Source organism: Macrosteles quadrilineatus, unplaced genomic scaffold, assembly GCF_028750875.1.
Source record: "Macrosteles quadrilineatus isolate MER2022 unplaced genomic scaffold, UCM_ALF_1.0 Scaffold_8__2_contigs__length_117827958, whole genome shotgun sequence".
NCBI lineage: Eukaryota > Metazoa > Arthropoda > Insecta > Hemiptera > Cicadellidae > Macrosteles > Macrosteles quadrilineatus.
This window is the reverse complement of record NW_026542601.1, coordinates 6783489-6806813: the sequence shown is the minus strand read 5'-3', so window position 1 is coordinate 6806813 and position 23325 is coordinate 6783489. Positions and strand designations below refer to the sequence as shown.

Below are 23325 nucleotides of genomic sequence, written 5' to 3'. Positions count from 1 at the left end.
TTATGTTATTTGAATAGAGAATTAATCAGCCATTTTTTTGGAAATATTGAGTCAAAATCCAATCAGGCAAATGAAAATTCACTTAATCTGCAGGTTGGCTGCAGTGAGGGTATTCTGTTCCTAAGACGAGGAACAAATGTGATAAAAATAGGCAGAATAATATTGAATAATAATATAAACCACGGAATAATCCATAGAGTACAAAGAATTGGTAAATAATGAAAAAAGTAACGGATTAGAGACAGTCATTAGTTTACAAATAAATATTTATTGTCTTGAGGTTGCCAATTTATACGATACAATGGCCTTGAAGTACTTCTAGTACAATACATTAAATAACAACAAGTACACATTTATATTACTCTGTACATACTGATATTCTGGGATGGGGATGAGAACAGATGAGTATAACATTGCACAATAATCTTGCCGAGTGCTGTAAATAACGACAGTTAAGTTACTTAAATATATTATTCTGAAACCTTAAAATTTACAGTGTTAAGGTTTTCATCTTGCTTAACTTAGTGTTCAAATTAACATTCAAATTTGCATAACATGCTACAAAGAAAAAATCTAACTACAAAAGTAATTTAGTGAAATGTTTCTACTCAGTGAAGTCATCACAAATATTTTAATATATTTTTAAAAAGGATATAAAAAAATAACTGGAGGTACCAGATAAGAACATATGGAATATGGTGACAAAAAAAGTTATACAAAAACAGTTTTACATCCCTTAAAAGAACCCTGTCACATAGAAACTATACACTGTGTGTAATAAGCAAAATGTATTATTTAAAAAAACCTACCTAGCGTATACTGCATACTAATATGTGATTATTTAAATATCTATACATCAACAACGTGGTATTCACATGTACTATATACACTTACTAAACTATTTTGGTAAAACAACAATATACAATGGGACTGTAAAGTAGTCTCAGTTTTAGTTACAAAATATAACACAGTTTGTGATGAATTTTAATCATAACATAAAAATAAATGTTCAACATTTTGGTTAATGCCCTTAATTACAGGTATGCTTTGTGAGAGAATCATTCTGAAACAATGTGATAGCCTTAGGTTGATGAGTTCAATAGGTCTACATCCACATTGGGCCTGAGGAAAAAAAATTTAAAACGGACCAAATATAGAAAATCTAACCCCTGATTTGATCTTTTCTTTAAACATCTGTAAAAATATACGGTTTCATTTAAAACAATTTCTATCTGGATACATCCTATTAAAGTGAAAAGTTATTTTGTAATCTATATTAAATTTGAGACTTAAAGACATTTATGAGAAAGCAGGTAGTTTCTATATTTGACTCAGGCGGCCGGAGGCCCGGAATTTGGATGTGAGATAATTGTGCCTCCTCCACCTTCCTTGTGGAGATTTTTCTCTTCCGGGCCCAGCTCAGGCACATACAACAATGTACCAGAATTAGGAATATTAGGTCTATTTTTCAGACGGATAAAACAATTCTTAGCTTAAATGGTAAAAAGAATTTATTAAGACATAACCTTAGCTCATGACAACTATAGTTTCTTAGAGCAATTTGTCCATGCTTTATCAAATTATATTTTGCACAATATTATAATTTTTTTTATGGTAATTCGGTCAAACTTGCAACATATTTAATAATTTGGATTTAACAATCAAAAACATAGCCTATAATTTTGCAAAATATGTTATAGGCTAAAGTATAAAGAACAGTAGACCCCCTCTTAACCGAACCTAACGGGACCAGACCTAGGTCGGATAACTCAAAATGGGTAAACCCTAAAAACTTAAAAATATGAAGTGCTATTCATTTGGAGTTATATAATTATCATTCTGTAGTCATGTGTGTTATTTACAAACTACACTTTTCTCCTCTTTTCCTTAAGTATTGACGATAGAAAAGTTACAAATAAACCCAAAACACGGTTAAGTCAAAAATACTTTCAGTGGAATAAATTATAGTCGTAGGCTAGAGTAAATAGATCATTATTTTAATACCTTTTAGTAATATTAATTAATGCTTTCCAAATCTATTGTAATATACTTCAGATCTTATTATCAAAATTAAAGATACAAGCAACCAATTTGTTGTGAAACAGGATATGCAATTTGCAAATATTTTTAGCATGAATAAAAAATAACTTAAACTTTGTAACATCCTGTAGGGTTTAGCAGTATTGTTACCATCACTGAGCGTAGCAGCAGAAATACCGAGATCCATAGAAAGCGGCGGTTAAACCGAACTGTTCTTAAATAAAGGTTGGTTCAAACAAACTGTAATATTTTACGAGGGAGGGCGGATAATCCAATTATCGGTTAATGCGAGGTTGGTTAATAGGGGGTCTACATTAGTATATGGATTGCACATAGCCTATAATGTTATGAAATCACTGAAATAAATAATGAGAATTGCATTCCTCATAGGAGCTACGGTCACAGGTATGGAAACATACAAACAACTAATAATAATTAACAACAAATATACAAAGTGATATGTTATATTACTAAAATATACACTTATACGGAACATATTAAAGAATAATGACATTAAAATCAACAAGAAAGGGACATTTTCTGATCCGGATACAAAATACAAGAGGTTTCTTTTTTTGCTTAGTAGACATAGACAATACAACTTTAGTAAGTTGGTGACTATTTAATTCAAATTGTGTCCAAACACTTAGCATACCGGTATTGTTTTTGTAGAAATAAATACAGACCAATAATCTACTCAATTTGCAGAAAGTATTTTTTGTTACTTTAAATATTGAAAGACAATAATAACAGAAAACAAACAGATTCATAAACATTCTTTTAACAATAAATCAACTATCAAACGTAGCAATATCTCACAAAAAAATAGTCACCAACTCGTGTTAATAGTCAGTTGCCATTCCATACCATTTCTTTAAACTGGTAAATTTTAGTTTAAATGTCTAACCCCATTTTTGACATAAGTTTATGTGACTCTAGAGGCAGGACAGAACCGAGTCCTGCATTCACCGTTTTTCGTGTCTTTGCAGTCTTGAGAATTGTCAGTCTTTACGGTAGCTACTTCGTCCACTTCTATATACTCTTCTTCTTCCTCTTCCCCCCTTGCCGCTTCCAGCTCCTGCTTCACTTTCACCTTAGTGTCACCGTTGACGTTGATGTTTCTGGAGTTGTTGTTTTCCGAGAGTTTTCTCAGATGAGCCTCTTCTCCGTCTATTGCCGGGATCTCCACACTTCCACCACTTCCGTCCTCTACGAGACACGTGATGTAGTTCTCTTCCTGGATTAAAAATTAAGTTAAATAACTTCGGACTATCAAGGGTTATATTGTGAGGGAAAGTCAAGTGGCTAGTTAGGAATTATCTTGAATATCAATAGAGTTCAGCTAGCTTACCTGAAAAAGAGAGTCCAGGGTAGGGTTGCCACCTTTGGTTAGGGAAAAATCGGGCCCCCCCCCCTTGGATTAACATGTGAATAAACATGGGCACAAGGTACCGATATTGGGGCTGTCTTTGTGGAATCGGCGCGGGTGGCAACCCTACTCCAGGGTCTAATAGATATAGGGGATTAAAGGATCACAAAATATTACACTGATATTTTTTCATAAATTAGGACATCTTCAGTGAATATATTGAAGGTACCTGAAAGCTATCTATAATTCCTGCATTAGGACAAAATATCTTTGTGATCTTTAATTTATGTATTTATTAGCCTCTGGACAATTTTCTTGGATAAGATATTTGAACTCTCTTAAAAATAATTCAGAGTCCTAAGAGTAAGAGAAGCATTACATTACAGAGAAGTACTAAGTCGCTTCTTGATCAGAATGCATGAAACAAGTGGATAGAGTTAAGTAACCATGAGGTGTTTTCTCATCTTTCAACTGAGAACGTTTTAGTCCTCCTAATACATTAATGATCCAAAAAATTTTTTTAAGATTTACAGTAGAACACCTCATATCCGACCTCGGCAAAATCGACTCCTCAGGATATCCGACTTAGTGTCCAACCATCTAGTTGCTTCCTGTCTCAGGCGATAAGGCCGAGTGCGTTCGGTAAGCCGGAAGGCTGATCACGGATGTTGCCGTAATCACTGCAGACGATCACCACTGTCACCTATCACGAGTGTTAGCGCCATCGCAGAAGACAATTACCGGTGTCCTCCAGACTGCAAAACATGCTCATGGGTGTTACAAGCTGTAGCGGGAGACAATTTCCGATGTCACGGGGACTGCAAGGCATGCTCACAGGTGTTTCTGCCATTGCGGGAGATGATTACCGGTGTCGCCGAGACTGCAATACATGCTTACGGGTGTTACCGCGGTCTCATGAGACGATTACCGAATGCGCGGAAACTGCAATTTATGCTCACGAGTGTTACCGCCGTACGGGAGACGACTACCGATGCCACGGAGACTGCAAGTTATGCTCCTTTCGATATCCGACCTTTTGGCCATTCCGACCATGGCCCGGTCCCATCATGGCTGGATATGAGGGGTTCTACTATGAGAAAAACTAATGATGTATAAATAATCTCTACAAAAAAAATCACAACTCGCCTCTAAAAAATTGTTGACAAGTATTACATTCAGAGCCTTTCAGGCCAGACCTGAAGATTTCCCTCTTTCTTTCAAACCTTCTTTGGTTGTTGCTATCAGTGATAATAAAATATTTCAATTTTGGTGTATAGTATGTGTTTTTTGAGCCAGGATTAATGGACTCTATCCTATAAAAATAGGCCTGCTATTCTAACAATCCTTTAACCTAGCCCTTGTGCTCTGCGAGCTGATCTAGTGGTAGAGAATAGGGCTTCGGTCCCCAATTTCCTAGGTTCAAGTTCCACCAATTACTAATGGCTTTAACTATGTAAAAACCAACAAAAATACTCACCATGATCTCGTTGGACCGCTTGTCGAAGTGCATGCGTATGTGTGTGCGCATACCCCGCAACGTGTTCCCCTTGTAGCGACAAATGGTACACAGGAACGCCTTGACGCCAGTGTGTGTGTCCATGTGTTTCTGTGCGGCAGAAGCGGTCGGACTAACCACCGGGCAACACGGACACTTCCACGCACCTCCACTGCCACCACACACGTGGTCCATGGCCACAGTCATCTGTGGCAACAAGCAATCAAATTACAATAGACCGCCACAATAGACAACTTCAATTGTTAGAAAACATTGGTATATCAAGATAAGAATTAAGATTATGCCTGTTTCTTTTTTTTTATTAAAACAATTGGACGAACCTTTAAGGTGTATTTTCACAAATACCCAGAATCCAGACTCTAGCCACCACTGGAAAACGTCTTGCTTGGGTGGGAGCATCTTTCAACATTGTACTCATAAAAGATTGATAGATATTTACTCTAGCAGTAGTTCAAAGACAGTAGACAACCAAGTTAGAGTTACCTACCAAAAAAATAGATATCCCAAATGAGATATCATAACAAAAATCTCTTAAATCTGTCTGCTCTTTTCGTGCTCTATGTTACATCCTTATAGTTTTGTTTCTATGGATCAGTGGTTAATTTCCATAGTTTTAGTTTTGACCTTAGTCATCCTGGAAATTGGTTTATAACTCGGGAGCTTCTAAATGAAGACATTTTTATTTAGGTACAGTACTTAATTAAATATTAATGCACATATAGCGAATGGTACTACAGCATTTTTGGTTCAGTTCTGTTCACGAGTAACTAGAAATACAGATATTTCTGTAAAACAAATACAACATCCTAACCAAAACCAAGGATATCACATAATAAATGGATATGGTTTAAAATATTTCGAGAAGAATCAGAAATGGGATTCTAGATTTGTAGGACTATAAACTTTTTGGTAAACTATAAGAGGCCATCCTGTTCATTAGTTTAATCGCTTTAATCAGTATATGGCTCCAAATCTAGACTTTGCTTGCTTCAGGAAAGGCCCTAAACCTATATCAGAGATGACAAAGCAAGAACTGTGTTTAAGTGAACTCATTGCTACTGCTGTAAACAATAATGAAATCATGATAAATCATTCATATTTTCAACATATCTAAGAAACAATAACGTAACTCAGAAATCTTACCTTACATTTAGGACAGCGTCTACTCCCTTTTTCACTGTCAGTACTCGTTCTTTTCGGACAGTAGTATGCCTGATGTGCTGTGAGATTGTCGTAAGATGTAAACTTGATGCCACAGGCTGCACAGATGAACTGGTAGTGAGTGGGTTGCTTGGAGATGGAAGCGACAGGAGCGTTAACCGGACTGTGAGACTGATCTTTGACGACTGCTGGAGGTGAAGCAGTGTTGGGTGGAGACACTGACACAGCGGGACTTGCAGGTTTGATGTCATCATCTTGTACGATGACAGGCTCGTTCAACTGTCTGGCCGAGCAGTAATGTTTCTTGTGTGCGATATAGTTCTCATGTTTACAAAACACTATGTTGCATTCTTGGCACTTGGATACACCCTGTTTGACAAGTACCTGAGGGGCAGATACCGGGTCCCCTGTGGCTGCCGCTATCCTGAGAGCCATCTCCGACGTGAGCAACGGAAGAATGGTCGCAGGGTTCATGAGATCAGCTGGAGTCCGAGGCGGCTTCGGAAGTAACAAAGGAAGATTCCTATTAGTCGCTGGTATGAGTCCGGGTATTGCTGGAATCGGTTTTCCTTTCCCGCCTGGAAGCCTGGCTCCAGCAAGGTGAGGGACTAGTTCCGGAGGAAATGGTAGTTCTGGTTTGTGGTATGCGTCAATCCCTCCTTGGGCGGCGGCTGCTAGCAACAAGCTAGAGAGTGTGAGGTTATTGTTGGTGTTATCCAACTTGGGAGAAGAAATAGAGTCTATAGATTTTCTCTTGGGATCGCAAGATCTATGGTTTTTCTCGATATTTGGAAGCCCGTTTGGTGTCCTTCTGGGTGACTTGGCTCCCGAAGGGGAAGACTTGGGACTAGGACTACTACTTTGAGAATCAGTTCTGTGCCTTTTGGAATCGTGCATTCTTCTATTGGAAGTTGTAGTCGAGGAGGAAGACAAAGCAGGAGAAGGAGGAGCAGGGGAAGGTGTTGAGCACGTGGAGGAAGTGGACAATATCAGAGGAATAGAAGGGGCACAAATTATGTCTTCTGGGTCTGGTGAAGGGAAGATATTTGCCTGGTTGTCTCCACTTATGCGGTTCTCTTTTTCATCCTCTTCTTCCATATCTATCACCAGATCACCTTCTTCTCTTGTTCGAACGCTGAGATCCAAAGGAGCACCGGGTGTTTCACTTATGCCGTTCTTGCTTCTGCTTTCCTCTGCATGCTTGACCTGGAAAAGTTAATGCATGATAAGAACTTTTACTTACGACCATTATTTTTTTTAAATAGCCGTCCCTAAGATTACCATAACAACACAAGTAATGGACCAGTGACTTGTGATGTGTTGATCTCCACAAATCAGGAGAGTTATTCACCTTCTAATCATCAAACTAAACCAAAATATCTCCAAACTAATTTTGCCTTAATGGACCCTGAACTTATAAGCGATTACCAATCTGTCCACTAAGTAAGGCACTTATGTAAATTTTTTGCCGAAAATGGTAGCTCAGCAGTTTCTATTACTGAAGTCTTGACTAGCTTGCCCATGTGGTCCTTCTTCAACCCTTCTTCCATAGAGCCGGCATTGGGTAGTGCAAGGCCCAGTGCAAACATTAGAGCGAGGCCATTACTACCGAAAAATTTGTATCCTAATAATACTAACTAACAAAATTCTCAATGAATAATAATAGTACTTATACCCTCCCCCCTTTTCCTTTTTCATAATTGAGGTAAAATTCACTGACTTTTTTTGCACCAAAAGCAACCCAGTGTACCCAGTGCAACCGCACCTTTTGTACATGCCTAAGGCCGGCTCTACCCACTCCACTGTCAGACCAGTAGTCTATGATGACAGGCAGTTGAGGTTTAATTAAAAAATATATAAGATTTTACTTTTCACCCACGTTACTGAAATCATTTAGTGAGAGTTTAGCACTAAAACTCACAACTGTCTCAGAAGTCAGCCGCTGCCTCTTCACCTCTGGAGCCGGAGGAGGGATCCTTGACTGGGACAACAGTCCCTGGGCAAGAGGTTGAAGCGTTCCATCAGGTAGGAGTAAACAAGCAGTGTCCTGCGCAGGCAAACCCATCACAGCGGGTCCTGACAAGATACTGGCTCCTTGGAACAGGGAGTAGGGTACAATCAGGATGGGGTTGGTGGGTAGTGCCAGGAAGGGCTGGGCAGGGGGAGGGGGGTGGTTGGATGACTCTGATACTCCAGGAGACGTTGGGGTGGTCCGAGATTCAGAAGGAGAGGATGGTGCAGACGTCGGCTTGGTCTTGATGACGTGCCTCGTGCTGGAAACATAATATGTTGATTTAGTAAACTCCAGTATATGAGGGTGAAATTTTGATCAACATTTTAACATGCAAGTAATGTAGATGTGAAAGTCCACATCCATTATAGATTTTCTCTATAACTGAGGTTCAGTAACTTATTGAGCCTAATTTTGATATTTTTTGCTTCTCCTTTATTGAATATACAGGTTGGATAAAAAGTCCCAAAACAATTAGATATTTCAAAAAGTAAATAAATTTAGAGCTTCAAAACTTGGTACACAGTTCCTAGGCATTAAAAATCATTTTAATACATTATTCAGTGATGTGCTAACTCCTCAGGGCCCGCTAGGAGTCAGAAGAAAATCTTAAAAGCATTGGTTGATATAAACATCAAATTTATTTATTTTGTTGTTAATTTCATAATACAAAACAAGCTCTCAGAGCTCCATAAGAACATTTTGTTAGCTATTTTTATAGCTATTTTACTAACCTGCAGTAATGCATTTTGTGAGCCTTAAACGTTTTCAGAGAGGAGAATCGAATATCACAGTCTTGGCAGTAACGGTCAACGAGATGACCTCCGTCAGCGGCATCCGTGGACGTCTGCGAGGCGGGAGAGGACGAGTGCATACGCATGTGTCTGTTGAGACTCACCTAGACAAGAATCATGCATGCCAGAGCTCTCTACGATACAAGGGAATGTTTACAATTACAACTAATGCTTAGTTCGCAGTGGAACACAGTTTGTCAAATCTTTATCTTTCTCTCTCTATTATTGGATGTACAGCATTTTTTCTTGTTCATCACAAGACTCACCCGCTGACTTGTAGGGTTCTGTGCAACTCAGGTACAAATTCTTTAAGGGTTCACCAAGAAATCTTAACTGTTGGGTTATTGTGTGTCAAGTTTTCCGTGTTTTACTATTTTAATCTTATGCCTGATTCATCAAGTCTATGGAGTAATACTCATGTGTCTGATACATCAGCATAGAGACGAAAGGGTTAAGTGAACAAGATACTGTAAGTATGAGCTGAGTACCAAGCTCCATAGCAACAGGCATATTTTACTATAGAACCGTACTCTTCAGAAAATGATCCGTGTCATTGAACTAGCAGAAATACCAACATTGTAGTTTGCCCTAAAGATGAATTGCAGTGGCACATCCAAAACGTCAGCCAGCATTTTTACCATGTCAAAACGGTCGCGCAGTCATCTCCAGAAGATCCAGTCTATCTTAATTGTGTAGACGTAACTTCTATAGTTCGGCCGCTTAGAAAACGACCTGCGCGCTAGTGCTAAACCAATGCTGGAGGAGGTTGCTTTCTAAGCGGCCGAACTATAGGTATATTATTATTTGCTTTAATACATTTTCAGACTATGAACCAGAATTCTACCTTTTTGTCAGCACTATAAGAGCAGTGTGGACAGCGGTAAAGTTTGCCAGACTTTGCAGTTTTGGTGGCTGGTTCTCCCGTGCTCTCCCCTCCACTTTCCTCTCTCGCCTCTCCTCCCAACACAGGCTTCACATCTTCAGGCTCACTCTCTCCCCCTTCCCCTCCGCCGGGCCCTAGTGCAGCCACTGTAACAATACAGTAGGGTAATCAATGTGTGGCTATGGATGTAACACAGGACACAAGGGCCTAGTTTTTGTGAGGGTGGCAGGTTTACCAGAATGGGAAAAGTTCACTCTGACACAAAAGCATTACACACAGAACTATACACAAAAATTGATAATTTTTAAATTAATGGACTAAATACAGTATAACCTCAACTCGACTATTTGGGGACCCAGAGTTTGTCGAGTTTGGGGGTTGTCCAGTTATCCAGAACCTTGAAATTTGTAATGGATTTTAATAAATGAATACATGTAACTAAATACATTTATAAATTTATTACTCAAATGATTATTTTTACATTTTGCGTAAACAATCGTCAAAGAAATGTCGAATATTCAACAAATAAAACTTGAAAAGTTAAACACAATAGTAAGACAAAGCCAGCTAAACGTGCATTCTGTCACCATCACGTCCCTCCTGTTGACTGTCGAGTTACAAGGACTGTTGAGTTACTAGCAGTGGCGTAACAGCCGCCCCCGCAGACCCCGCGGTGCGGGGGGGCCCGCGAGGTTTAGGGGCCCGCGAGGTTAAGATACCCTTTTCTCATAAAACCGTCCGTAAAACCGATCCTTTGTTCACGAATGTTTTTTTCTCCTGACAAATTATAAATAAAAAAACGATGTGTTGGTAGATACTTTTATTCTGCCAAATCTACTGAAGTTTTATCTTTTAATTAACAATATTGTTAACGAAACGCCAACGCTCACTACGATCACCCGACGATGTGTATTGTCAGTGTGGTTGTGTAGCTTGTGCTAGCGCTAGGAGCTGTGTGCCTGCCTGCCGGCCTGCCGCCGTGGCGACTGGCGACACACACTCGGACTCGGAGCCAGCCCCTCGGCCCTCCCCCACTAACCGCTCACGTGTACTCAGCTGACCGTAGATCACCTGATTTGATGTAAAGAACTTGATGTAACTTGATGTAAAGAAATTGATGTAAAGACAGTCATTGAAACTTTTGCAGCTAGAAACGCAGCAAGATCAAGACATTTCAAATAAATAAAACCTTTCTAAAAGTTCTTTTTTGTGATTTGTAAAACAATTTGAACTTATTAAAACATATGTTAATGTATAGCAAAGTATTTCTTGTCACTTTAAAAATAAAGTTAGGCTATTTGTTATATTTTTTGTATTTTTTATTTCACCGAAGTCAGTTCACGCTAGTGATTTTTAAATTTATGCCTACTGTAGGCTACCATGCTATACTTAGTTTCTCAATCAGGTGTCATGTCATTAAATTGGGCTAATTTAGTGAAGCACTAACATTTACAGTTGGGACCACGAAAGTTTGCAGTTGGCGGCAGCCAATCACAAGACTAGTGCGACGTTGCCATATCGCCCGTTGACGACACTAATTGAAATACTTAACAATATTTTTAAAACAGCTGGTATTATTCGATTTGGCAACACCGCACTGCCCTCATTGGCTCCTTTGAAGTCAAATGGTAAATAGGCTACTCCCACAACTGCAAACTTTCGTGGTCCCAACTCAAATTATAGTTGGAAACTTGGTTGAGTTTAGTAATGAATGTGAATGATGGAGTAGCCCATATATATTAATCACGAACCTAACTCCCAAGTTTATTATCACTGTGACAGTGACAAAATATAAAATATGTTTCAAGGACGACTCTGGTCGTGTGGTTGAAGAATAGGTAAATACTTGATATTGCTAGAAACCATCCTCTGCCAGTCTGATCGTGTAGGCCGTATGCCTGCCGTCACCTACGTCATGTGATAGTTGTGGTGTGGTGATGGTTGTGGTATATAGTGCTGTGGTGGGGAATGGGAGGGGTAGTAAGGGGCCCACAGACATTTTTGCGGGGGGGCCCGGGGAAATACTGTTACGCCACTGGTTACTAGGTATCGAGTTACAAGGACTGTCGAGTTAAGGACTTTCCCCATGTAGCACAGATGGTTGGGCCAACGTTGGTAAATTGTGGAGCCACACAGTTGGCCAACGGTAGAAATGTCACCTCTTTAAACTGTTTTCCAGCCAACCATTGTCCAACCGTTTTATTTCACACAAAATAATACATATTTAGTACGAAAAGCATAATTATTAGTTGAGTAAATTGATTAAATAGTTCATAAAAACAAATTTTGAAAAAAAACTAGAACAAAATTTTTTTGGCCCAGACGGGTCTCGAACCCGGGTCCTTCGACTTATGAGCCTCTTACTTTACCACTGAGCTATCTGTGATTGCTGATATAGAGAGTTTTCAAGTGGTGAAAGAGTAGCCGACAGTTGCAATGGTCGCAATACTTCAAAAATTTTTGATACTACACAGTATAATATGATTCTGTTAATCTGTTAAGGCATCATAAGTAGTTTTTTTTTTTTTTAGTTAGAGAGGATACTGGTATTTGAATGATTAATTAATTACCGTTAGATTGTTAATGCTATAATAATTGCCTGTTATATGATTAATTACTCTTTCCCCTTAAATTGTTGCAAATAAGTTAAAGAATATTAATTTAAAAAATATTTGCATTGTTAAAATTATTAAAATTCATTGTTGTAGCGCCGGAACTGTAATATATAAAATATCTGGTTTTACAATACCTTTATCAGTTCCAAAAACTTTTGGAAACTTTTGGAACTGATAAAGGTATTGTAAAACCAGATATTTTATTATAATTATGTTGTGAAAGCTAGACCCAGAGAATGAAAGTCGTGTAAACTCAACTATGGACCATTGTTGGTCCAACAAAAGTATCTTTTGTTGGTCCAACGGAGTGAAAAACGGTTGGACAACGGTTGGCTTGATGTATGATACCCAGCAATGCATATTAATGTATTTCATTAACAATGAACCAATGTTGGTCCACAGTTGTAAATATTGGTTGGCCCAACTACGAGATATACAGTTGGACAACGGTTGGTTGGTTGTGGAAGCTCCAACCAACCATCGACCAACTGTCCCACAGTTGGCCAACGTTGGCCCAACCATCTGTGCTACATGGGTCGAGTTACAAGGACTGTCTAGTTACAAGGACTGTCGAGTTACTGTGTGTCAAGTTACTGGGTGTTGAGTTACAAGGATTTTCGTGTAACTGGGTGTCGAGTTATTGGGTGACGAGTTACAAGGACTGTCGAGTTACTGTGTGTCAAGTTACTAGGTATTGAGTTACAAGGATTTTCGTGTTACTGGGTGTCAAGTTATTGGGAGACAAGTTACGAGGATTGTTAGGATACAAGGACTGTCGAGTTACTGGGTGTCGAGTTACAAGGACTGTTGAGTTACTGGGTGTCGAGTTAGTGAGGTTTTCCTGTACTGACAACACGCTTGTCTAGCATTGGCACTAATATTGTGGTTGATTTACATGGCCACCATAATGATGCATCAGTAGATATGAATGAGCTTTTGTTGCTAACTATTAGACCATAGTGGACTCTACATGCAGGAATCATTGTTTAAGTTCAAAGATCGCATAATCACTTCACTAAGACAAACTTTGTGGATTTGAAGCTGAATTTGTCTGTAGGATGAGTGTAGAATACAGTTAATCTGTGTAGCTTTGTAACTAACTTAGATCAGCTATACTAGTTCTTTAGCACACTCAATGATAAAGGACAGACGGATACTGTTGTGGAACATTATATAGCTACTTACTTTTTCCAGAATAAAGTCAAAAAGGTTACAGATTTGTTTGAAACTTAGTAGCATTAAAGTTTTAGTGTCGATGTTATCAAAATGTTAAATAATATAATCCCTTATTCATTCATTAATACTTACTTCAGTAATATTCATGCTAAACAATTAGACTTTCGTCACGTACCTTTTGGTTGAGTAGTGTGTCTATGCGAGCAGTAGTAAGTCTGATGAGCTTCTAATGTACTCAGGGAACTAAACTTGATGGCACACGGAGAACAAACATAGACTGGTCCGCTCACTGTAACACGGTAAAATTGTACTATAGATTATACTTACATGAAGTAGTTAGGAATTATTTTACAGTGCACTTCATAAGAATTATTTTAAATTGTGACTCCGTTGGTTTTACCAATACTGTACTTCAATCTATTATCCTCTTCCTTAAACCTTAGCTCAGCTAATGTGCACGGAACATACTTTTTTAACTTGTGAATACGTTTTCTTCCCAATTCCTGAAGATATAGCACTATACTAGCTCAAATTTTTAACTTTAATAACCAATTGTCTATAGATGCGCATGGTTATACTGTTACTGTAAATCCTATTCTATGAAATGACGACCATACAAAGTAGGTATTTTAAGCCACCCCAGATATGGTGCGCCCCATATACTGACTGTGGGGTCTGTATTAAAATACCACACGCAAGTTATAACTAAATTTTAATAGATTTTGAAAAAAAAGGTTTTTGAGTGAGGATGAAAATCACACCACCAATAAGAGGCCTTTATTTGCATCAGGCCATTTCCAATAGTGCAAGTTGCACTATTTATGTTGCCAACACTCAACATTTAATAGTGATGTTCTCTCTTACAACTTGGTAACCCTTGATAACATTACCACTTACGGCGTTGCTTAAAACTTAGTGGAGAACTCTGAAATCTATCTTCATTTTGAAATCGGAAAGTCTATTATTTTGTCTTGCTTGAATCAGGATCTAGCTTAGACTCCTGATTAATTTTTTTAGATAGTAAGATCTCAAGTCAAAGTGTGGTCAGAATGTTTTTGGTTTCACAACTTAAATTTTGAGGATGCAGAAACATCCCCATTGGTTGAAAACCGTTTCAGTTTGGCCCAATCCTTACAGGGAAGCTACTCCTTCTTCAGTTTTTAACCAAACAGTACAAAAGACCGGTCCATGTTCCAGCCATGCATAAAGTATTTACCTTTCAAAATTACTACAGTTGTGGATCACATGCTAAACTTATACAAATGTTGGAGAAACAAAACAATCTAGCAACTACAAGTAATCTTTCTGACACTACTCAAACAGGTAACACCGATGAGTAAAATTTACGTCTTCATGAAGAATCCTAGGTACTAAACCATCCATAGACTGGTCCATGTTCAAGCCATGGTTGGTGCACAAAGTATTTAAAAGCTATGGGAGACATGCAAATTGTTTGCAAATATTTAGGAAACAAAACAAATGAGCATCTAATCTTTCCGACATTACTCAAATACAGTAGGTAACAATGAGTATACCTTTACTTTCGGAGTGAACCAGCGCAGGTGCGAGATCACCTGGTGGGGCACTGAACAAACGACCGGCCACGATGGCTGATACCAAACAACACAAGACAATGTTAGACAACTTGACCGGACAAAGTTAGACAACTTAGACACTTCACCACACAGTCTTCACCACCAGAGTTGTTATCTACTGGGACTGATTGAATAGGAAATAAATACAACTTGTGATAACAGGTGATAAAGAAATTAAAGTAATTACTGTTATCAACCAGGTACACTATCTGATTACTCTTATTGTTGTAGTTGTAGTGAACAGCTCTTCTTTTAACAGTTGAGTGATTTTGTTGAAGATTTATCTGTGTTGAGGATAGGTACATTTGAATATGAATACTCTGGTCTGGGTGTATACGGCACTTAAGTACCGATAATGGAAATTAGCAAAGAACCATTTGTAATATTGATCAAAATAATAGCATGACTTAGGTTTATGAAGAAAAAATATAGAAGAGGTTTTTGAAGGACAAAACATCATTTTAAGGTGTTATGTTAAAAAAAGTTGCATTTTGTGAGATTTGATATTGCTGGTTTCCATTTTCTACACTGACGTTATACAACCATATTTGAATATATAACTTAAAACTGTATTTTTGTTTCCCATTTCCTATCCAACAGGAAATTGGATTGTTTACCATGAAAGGGGATTTCTAATATTATTATAGACTTAAATATTCATAAAACAAATAATCAAAATATATTTTGAAAAATAAATGTGTAGTTTAAATTCAGTATGATTGCTTATCTTTAGAGTCAAATAACAAACTGTGTTATCATGGGTAATTAAACCTCACTGTAGATTAAAAGTGTTATCACTAAATTATCAAATGCCATGTTAAGCTGAACACTCTAAGTATTGTAGAGATAAGGGAACAGTTGCAGGTAGTTATCATTGCTACTAACTGGTCTGAAAACATTAGTGAATAGAGTATAAAATGTTATGTTTCTTGTACAGTACTACACTACTGCTAAAAATTACACCACTTCTCTATATTTGTGTAACTAGGTTTATTGATTTCCGTCAGTAAATGTGTTAGAAGAAAGGATACATAATCAGACATAATCTAATACTCTATTGTCATTCATTTTGCAAGTAAATAAGTACTAATGCCTGGAGATGCCACTTAAAAGAATAATTATTCATCCCTTCTAAAAACGTTCACATGAGTGTTTCCCTATTTATTCATGTTCACATTCTCATTCTCACAACCACAAACGGCAATCAAGTTTTGCAACTTTTTTCCTTGAGGTAATTAGCGATCTAGATGATGTAGTTTGGATAGGTAGTTAATAATTCTGCTGTAGTAAGGTTACCAGTGTGGGAATATATTTCAGGTTCACTTGAGGAACATTAAAACTGTGTTACCAAAATGAAGAAGAAGAAGAAGAAGAACAGGTAGCCAAGACCCCGAGTTATAATTCTATTCCAAGAAGTTTTTCAATTCCACCAATGCTAACCTGTCTGCAAGGTAGATGGTAATGTGGTCAGATATTCCAGGTCCGCAGGGCTGGCCGGAGGTTCTGTCTTGGGTGGCGGAGCAGGAGCGGCGGTCGCCCTCAGTGCGGGGTCAGTAGCCAGGGAGGCATTTAGCCGCAGCTTGGGTGCCGGAGACGGAGGTGCCGGGGGTGGTGTCGGGCTAGAGGTTGGGGCTGGGGCTGCTTCCCTGGCTCTGTCTGCTTCGCCCTCACTGCCCCACTCCTCGTCCTCACCACCTGCGGACAAATATTATGTTAATACAGTAGAGACTCAGGCTCCTTTTATACTCTGCGGCCCTGTAAGTACATTGAGTTAAGTGGGTGCTTTTATACTCTGCTGTGGCTGGCTGGATGCTCGACGGTGCACCTAGGAGCCGCAGAAACGTGCGGCTTCTAGGTGTATTGCGTTATATAGGAGCTTTTATACTCTGTGGCACGCCGCAGCGACCAACAGTCAAGTGCTGCAAACTGATCAAAACACACTGAGCCTAAAACGGTATTGCCTTGCCTCCCTCATTTCACTGTCTGGTGTGGTAGGTGGTTTTGTCTTTCTTTCCTGTGCATTAGTTTCCAGCTTTTGTGTATGAACAATGACGGAATCATCTATGACTGAGTCAACATAGAACAGTTTATCGATAAAATCAAATCTACACATCTAAACACTAGTGGTGAATAGAAATTCCTAAGCCGGTAGCCCTGACACTCCCGCCAATGCCTTGGCCGCCGCACGAACATGACAGGATTTTTTATTTCAAAACTTTAAACAGGCTGATCGGGCTAGTTAAATTACAAGTTATTTATATGCCTGTGCCTTCTAGATCAATTTGCCTTATCTTTGCGACTACTGTGGTTGATTTAAATGACGTTCTAAATTGTGTAATGTCTCACAGGCCAAGGTGATGTTGTGTTCTTTTAAATCCATATTTCAAGGTGGAGTGTAAATTATTTCCAAACTCAGTTAATTTCCCCCTTTATTTTTAAGACCTAATACCATATCAAAACCCTTTCTAAATTTGGGATTCCTATTCGAAAATTCAATTTAGCTTATCTAACACGAACAAGGCTATAGTTGGAATAAACTAAATGCAATGCAAAAATAAATACTTTACCAAACACAGGCAACTCGGAGGTACTGTAGATAACCGCAGCTCTTATCTGCGAACCGCGCAGCTGCTAAATTAATATTATCAGCTCGGTATGTTTTGTTTGCGAACAAATTACGCCGCATCACCGCGAGTTAGGTGGGTTGGTATCTTTGTCGACGAGCAATTAGACCGTTATCTAGATCCTTGCGAGTTCGTGGAACTCATTACAAGTTGGTGATCGGATCGGATTATAATGAACGTTATCGTCGGCGGCCGTATCGCAGGTACGAATCAATTATGGGCCACACACCACACCACACCATAGAGCCTGGTGCAGCGCAGCTACATGGCGGATAAATGCCGTCCACACACCGTAGGAGATGGAGAAAAGACGATTGATCTTTTTGAGAAAATACCTGTTATGGTCACACACACTATCAGACGTCATCTAAAAAACGTTCAGTACCTGTCCTGCAGTAAAGTACAGTGTACTATCTTAAAAGATACGTTAAAATTACGTTAAAACGTAGGTAGACGATCATAGGACATATCGAGGATTAAACATTATGTTATTATTATTATTAAACATGATGTTATTATTATTATTAAACATAATGTTTAATCCTCCTAGATATCGAAAGTTATAGGGAAAACCCCCCTTAATTTTCACTTTATAGCATTGACTTCAGATACTTCATGTTGACTTATTGTCCTATTGAGAAATCTGAGACTGGTTTAGTTGTCTTTTTTTTTTACTGATTGGTTAATTCTAATACAGGAGGACAGGTGGTTTTTACAAATATATATCGATCTATTTTAGTGTAATAATAAGTTGTCCAAATAACGTACCAAGGGTCGCACTTATCCTTATTTGACATAAAAATGCATACATTATTCTCTAATGCTTGACAGATTTCATAAATATGGTTCATCTTTGCTTTGAGTAATGATTACCAGTTTAGTATCGTGATAGTTTGGTGACTCTGTTTCTAAAGAGCTATTGCTAATTTTCCTATGTATAGTGTGCGTATTAATATGCAGGTTATAATGGTCAATATTATAAACTGTCGTGCATGAAGATTGGAGAAGTAAGGCGAAGCTCATCTGTGTTGGAGATTGGTAAAACGAGTTAAACACATACGGTTGTTTAACATTTTAACTGAATCTTTAAGAGATTACAAAATACAGTACATACTGTCTAAAAGGTCTACCCATTTATAGAATTGTCATCATAATATATCAGCTTCGATAATTTTGAGGAGTTTCGTCCGGTTTATGTCACAGTAATTACAATATAATATTTGTAAACTAATAATTGTTTTCCGAATTAATCATAATCAACGAGTGAAGGGAAAAATCTTAAAATCTACCCATTGTATTCTACCAACTAGAAAACAGTTGGTCGACATCAACTTTTACCAACATGAGACATACATACAAACATGTTTCAAATTTATTATTATATTCTGTTTACACAAACTAGTCACATCATAACCTAAATATTTTCAACACATATAAGTACAGTACAAAACGTCGAAACTTTCACAGGAAAACGTGCCAACAAATTCTTGGTAATAGAAAAAGTGCAGTTTATTGTGGCCAAGTCGCTTATCGCAGTGTACGAGTGCGATAGCGGGACTTGTGCGCTGCAGTTGCAAGATATGCAGGAATATGATTTTATAGAGGGAGCACGCAAGGCTGATAAGCTTATCACTCACGCCAAATGTGGGTTCCGATCCAGATATGCAAAGTGGATTGGCGCGGCGGGACGTGCTCTATAGTTGCTACACAGTGACTGTACACTGTGCAGTATACAGTCTATATAGTGATACACAGTGACTGTACAGTGTACAGTGTGTTCTGTGTACAGTTGTCGTTGAAGTACAGCTGGTGGTGGTAGAATGTGCTAGTGTAGCAAGAAGTATGGACAAAGACTTCAGAAATGAAAAATTATTAAAATTAATAAACTTTTTAATGTAATAAGTTAGGTCATCGGATGCCTATATGTACCTAGCCAAAAGAATTATAATTAACATAATTCCTTAAGGAATTTGTTATCCTTAAGCACAAGGCACAAGGGGGTTGGTGACAATTGCATGACATGTCAAATTTATAGAGGGCGGCTATTTCAACCGAATGAAAAGATCTATTGATTTACTATTGCCTACCATAGGGTATTTAACAAAAGGGTGAAGCACACATCGAAAACTACCCATAAATAGAATACATAAATTCGACAAAATCACACTCCAAGTGTGGATTCTACATGAAACAAATACTTGTCAAATCTATTCTCTGTATACACTAACTTGGCGTCTGGACCCTTGACTACCTGCGACCGGGCCGGGACCGTCCCTCGCTCGCTCGCTTCTTGAGCAGCTGTTTCCATAATTAGTCACCCCCAATGCACTTATTAACTTTTTGTGCGTGGCGGAATTTTACATTTTTATCTGTACGAGCAAAAAGTCCATGAATAAATAAGTTAAATGATACCAAACTTGACCATATTCTTATTACGTATGAAGAACCTACAGGCATAAGTACGCAGTAGCTAATGAGGAATAGAAACTTTATTAGGGATAGAAATAAAACTGTAATATCGTTATGTATGAATTATTTTAAATTAAATCAGACGTGCACCGCGAATCTGCAAACACAAAAAAGGAACAGTGAGTTATATATTTAAATTTCCTAATATTGTTAGGGGAATAAAGTTTAAGAAGTAAAAACATGTAAAACGTGTTGGGGTGATATAGTTTGTCACAACCTAATTCATATGTTTCTTTGAGTAGATCTAATAAAATCACATTTAAGACTATTGTAAACGTGAAACACTTTTAAACCGTACGTTTCATTAAGTATACGTAATGTTATGTGTTAAAAGGTAAAAAAACTAATCGTAAATGCGAGCGAAAGTAGCATTTGGCATGAAAAGTCAAAATTGCGTCATTTTGTACGGGCCAAATGAAACTTAAAATAATCATACAATCATCATGTTTCTAAGGATATGGCAATTGTCGATAAAAAATTACAGAATTATGTGTATGTGTTGAGTAAATGTTTTTAAGCTAATTAAATTTCTGTATAAAGCGTAGGCCTACGACGGGCCTACCGTAGTTTTTTGGCAGATTATACATATTTCATCAATAGCATTTCAATACGCGATTAATCTAATGACGATACCCCCACGTCAGAATCGTCAGTGGTCTTAGGACGTGAATCACTCATTTCCCGGAAGACATGGGGGTTGGTTTAAAGATATAAATAACAATATCAACGGTATGCATAATATGAATACTTAACCCAACCCCCCCCCCCACCCACTCGACATATTTTTAATATGAATAACATTGTTAGGTATTTTGGTAAATTAAATTTAAATACAATTATATCAACCATCAACCAGATAAAAATAATTTAAACGTAAGCTTAACTTAACGGAATATGGTCAAGTTTAGTATCATTTTTCATAAAATTTCATGAACTTTTTGCTTGTGCAGAAAAAAATTAAAATTCCGTCCCGCACAAAAAAGTTCATAATTGCAGTGGAGGTGCTACTAGGTGACTAATCATGGAAACAGCTGCTCAACAGTGGGCGAGAAAGGTTTCGGTCCCGGTCCGTCCGCAGGTAGACTAGGGTTCAGACGCCAAGTTAGTGTATACAGAGAATAGATTTTACATAAAGAAGTGTTATCGCTTGAGCGCATTAAATGCCAATATTTAATATTACTTTGTTTTTCTGATCTCCAAATGGATTTATAGATTGAAAAATTAAAAATTGTTGTATATATTGTTGTATTTAGTTTAAATGAGTTTTAAAATTGAGTGAACAATGTAGTAAAGCTACAAAACGCCCCCTGCAAAAAGTGGACGGAACTGACTTAAAAACCCGTCTTCAGTTTCAGTTGATATCTATGGGTAACCAATCTAAACTGGGATATGCTTAATCTATGGTCAGGTCACAATTTAACATTTCGATTGCTGACTATCGAAATTTTAAATCATCGAAACCGTATGGCCCGATAACGATTGTTTACGTTCTCAATTGCATCATCACAAACCACCCCGTTTTGGGCGAAGTAACGCTCGTCTAATACTTCCCATGGGGGCGAGTTATTTGGGGGGGGGGGGAGGTTTACCCCCCTCGCAACCTTGAGCAGGCGGGGACCTTATCAGCACTGTGTGACTGTGATAACGGTGGCCACGTGATAAAAGCTAATCAGCTGGTTTATTAGTCGAGCTCCCCGTAAATTAGCCTTATCAGACGGCTGCCTGGTAAATCTAGATACGAGTTACCAACTGTGTGAGTGTGTTTTATACAGTATGTGTGTGTGTGCGTACCTATGTTCAAGTCCAGTACGATGAACTTTCAGCACGGAAACTGTCGTTGCATAATTCAACTGTAAATTAATGAGCTAATTGAGATTATCATTTGCACTGCGTACATAAACTGCAATTTATTTTAGTTTAAAAGCTTTGAGTAAAACCACTCCCTTGTAAATTTATCATCTTCATCGATCAGCTTAAGAAAAGTTTAAGGTTATTTCCACTCAAGTTCAGAGCGTGTTTGTTGTTTCGTCTCTTATAGCATAGCTTACCCTATTAACTGAATTCAATAAGCTCTGTATTTCTGAACCATTTCTTCTCTGGCATTTACCAAAGTACGAGAAGTCTACTTGCTATATTGAAATTAAAGGGTAGAATAAGGTGAAATGGCAAATGCAGAGGCGAGAACGTTATTCGTCCATCGAACTATTATCTAATTGGATTGGATTTCAAAGCAGAACAGAAATTGTGTTGTGCTTGTCGAGAGTTTTAAACGTTTCACGGAGAAAAACGGTAAAAACTGCTTCAAACAGTTCATGAAAATAATACAAAGATGGTTTGACTATCCACTACATGTACAAGTAACTAAACTTTAGATTCTTGCGTTATTTGTTTTTTATAGCTCCATTTTAATACCTATGTATCTTCAAAAGATTAAACTTCAGTGTCTTAAGATTTAATAGAGATACAAATATTACGACGAGGAAGGTTATCTAAAAATTGAAATTCAACCCGAATTTTCATATCTACACACAAATTTACCCAAATAGCGTTGCACAAGTTCCAACCCAAGGTTCCAAAACAAAACTTAAGTTTGTATAATCGCGAAATTAATGCGCGAGTTGGTGGTGGTGGCGACGGGGAGAAGAAGAAGAAGCGGGAACGGGTGATCTCATAGCAATAAACACATAGACGTGGTCGAGATGGAACGATACACGATCAACGCTTCGAAAAAAAACAATAAATAAGTAGACGCGGGCGCGTGTGAACATCTGTGATAGCGAGTATCGCAATGGGATCTCACCGACCGCCGGAATCAATATAACTCATGTAAACACTATCTCTTCTCCTCATCGGTGTTTACGTTGAAATACTCGAGGGTTTGCCCCCCCCCCCCTCCCCTCAGGAGGTTTGGTCGATGGCGATAACCGGTGGTTCGGAATCTATGTTACATCTCATGGTCTGGTAGGGTGCGCAAGTAAAGCTTAGTTGTAGACATTGGAAATTGTTAGACCTCTTTTATCATAGGGGTGTATGGAGAAATTTGGGTGTTGCCTCCTCATCCACAGAAAGTTC

General features: G+C 38.2%; 1 protein-coding gene across 1 annotated transcript in view; it reads right to left on the bottom strand.

The window, feature by feature from the left end:
* Window positions 1-248: 248 nt before the first annotated feature.
* LOC128999377 (zinc finger protein ush) overlaps window positions 249-23325 on the bottom strand; it is a 218991-nt gene continuing 195914 nt past the window's right edge. The window contains exons 2-9 of the mRNA XM_054425851.1: window positions 16601-16855; window positions 13741-13854; window positions 9736-9920; window positions 8832-8995; window positions 8008-8359; window positions 6069-7292; window positions 4887-5111; window positions 249-3277 (exon numbers count right to left, since the gene is read on the bottom strand). Coding sequence (XP_054281826.1) covers window positions 2966-3277; window positions 4887-5111; window positions 6069-7292; window positions 8008-8359; window positions 8832-8995; window positions 9736-9920; window positions 13741-13854; window positions 16601-16855 — 2831 coding nt within the window. The 3' untranslated portion in view covers window positions 249-2965. The remainder of the gene's footprint in view (window positions 3278-4886; window positions 5112-6068; window positions 7293-8007; window positions 8360-8831; window positions 8996-9735; window positions 9921-13740; window positions 13855-16600; window positions 16856-23325) is intronic.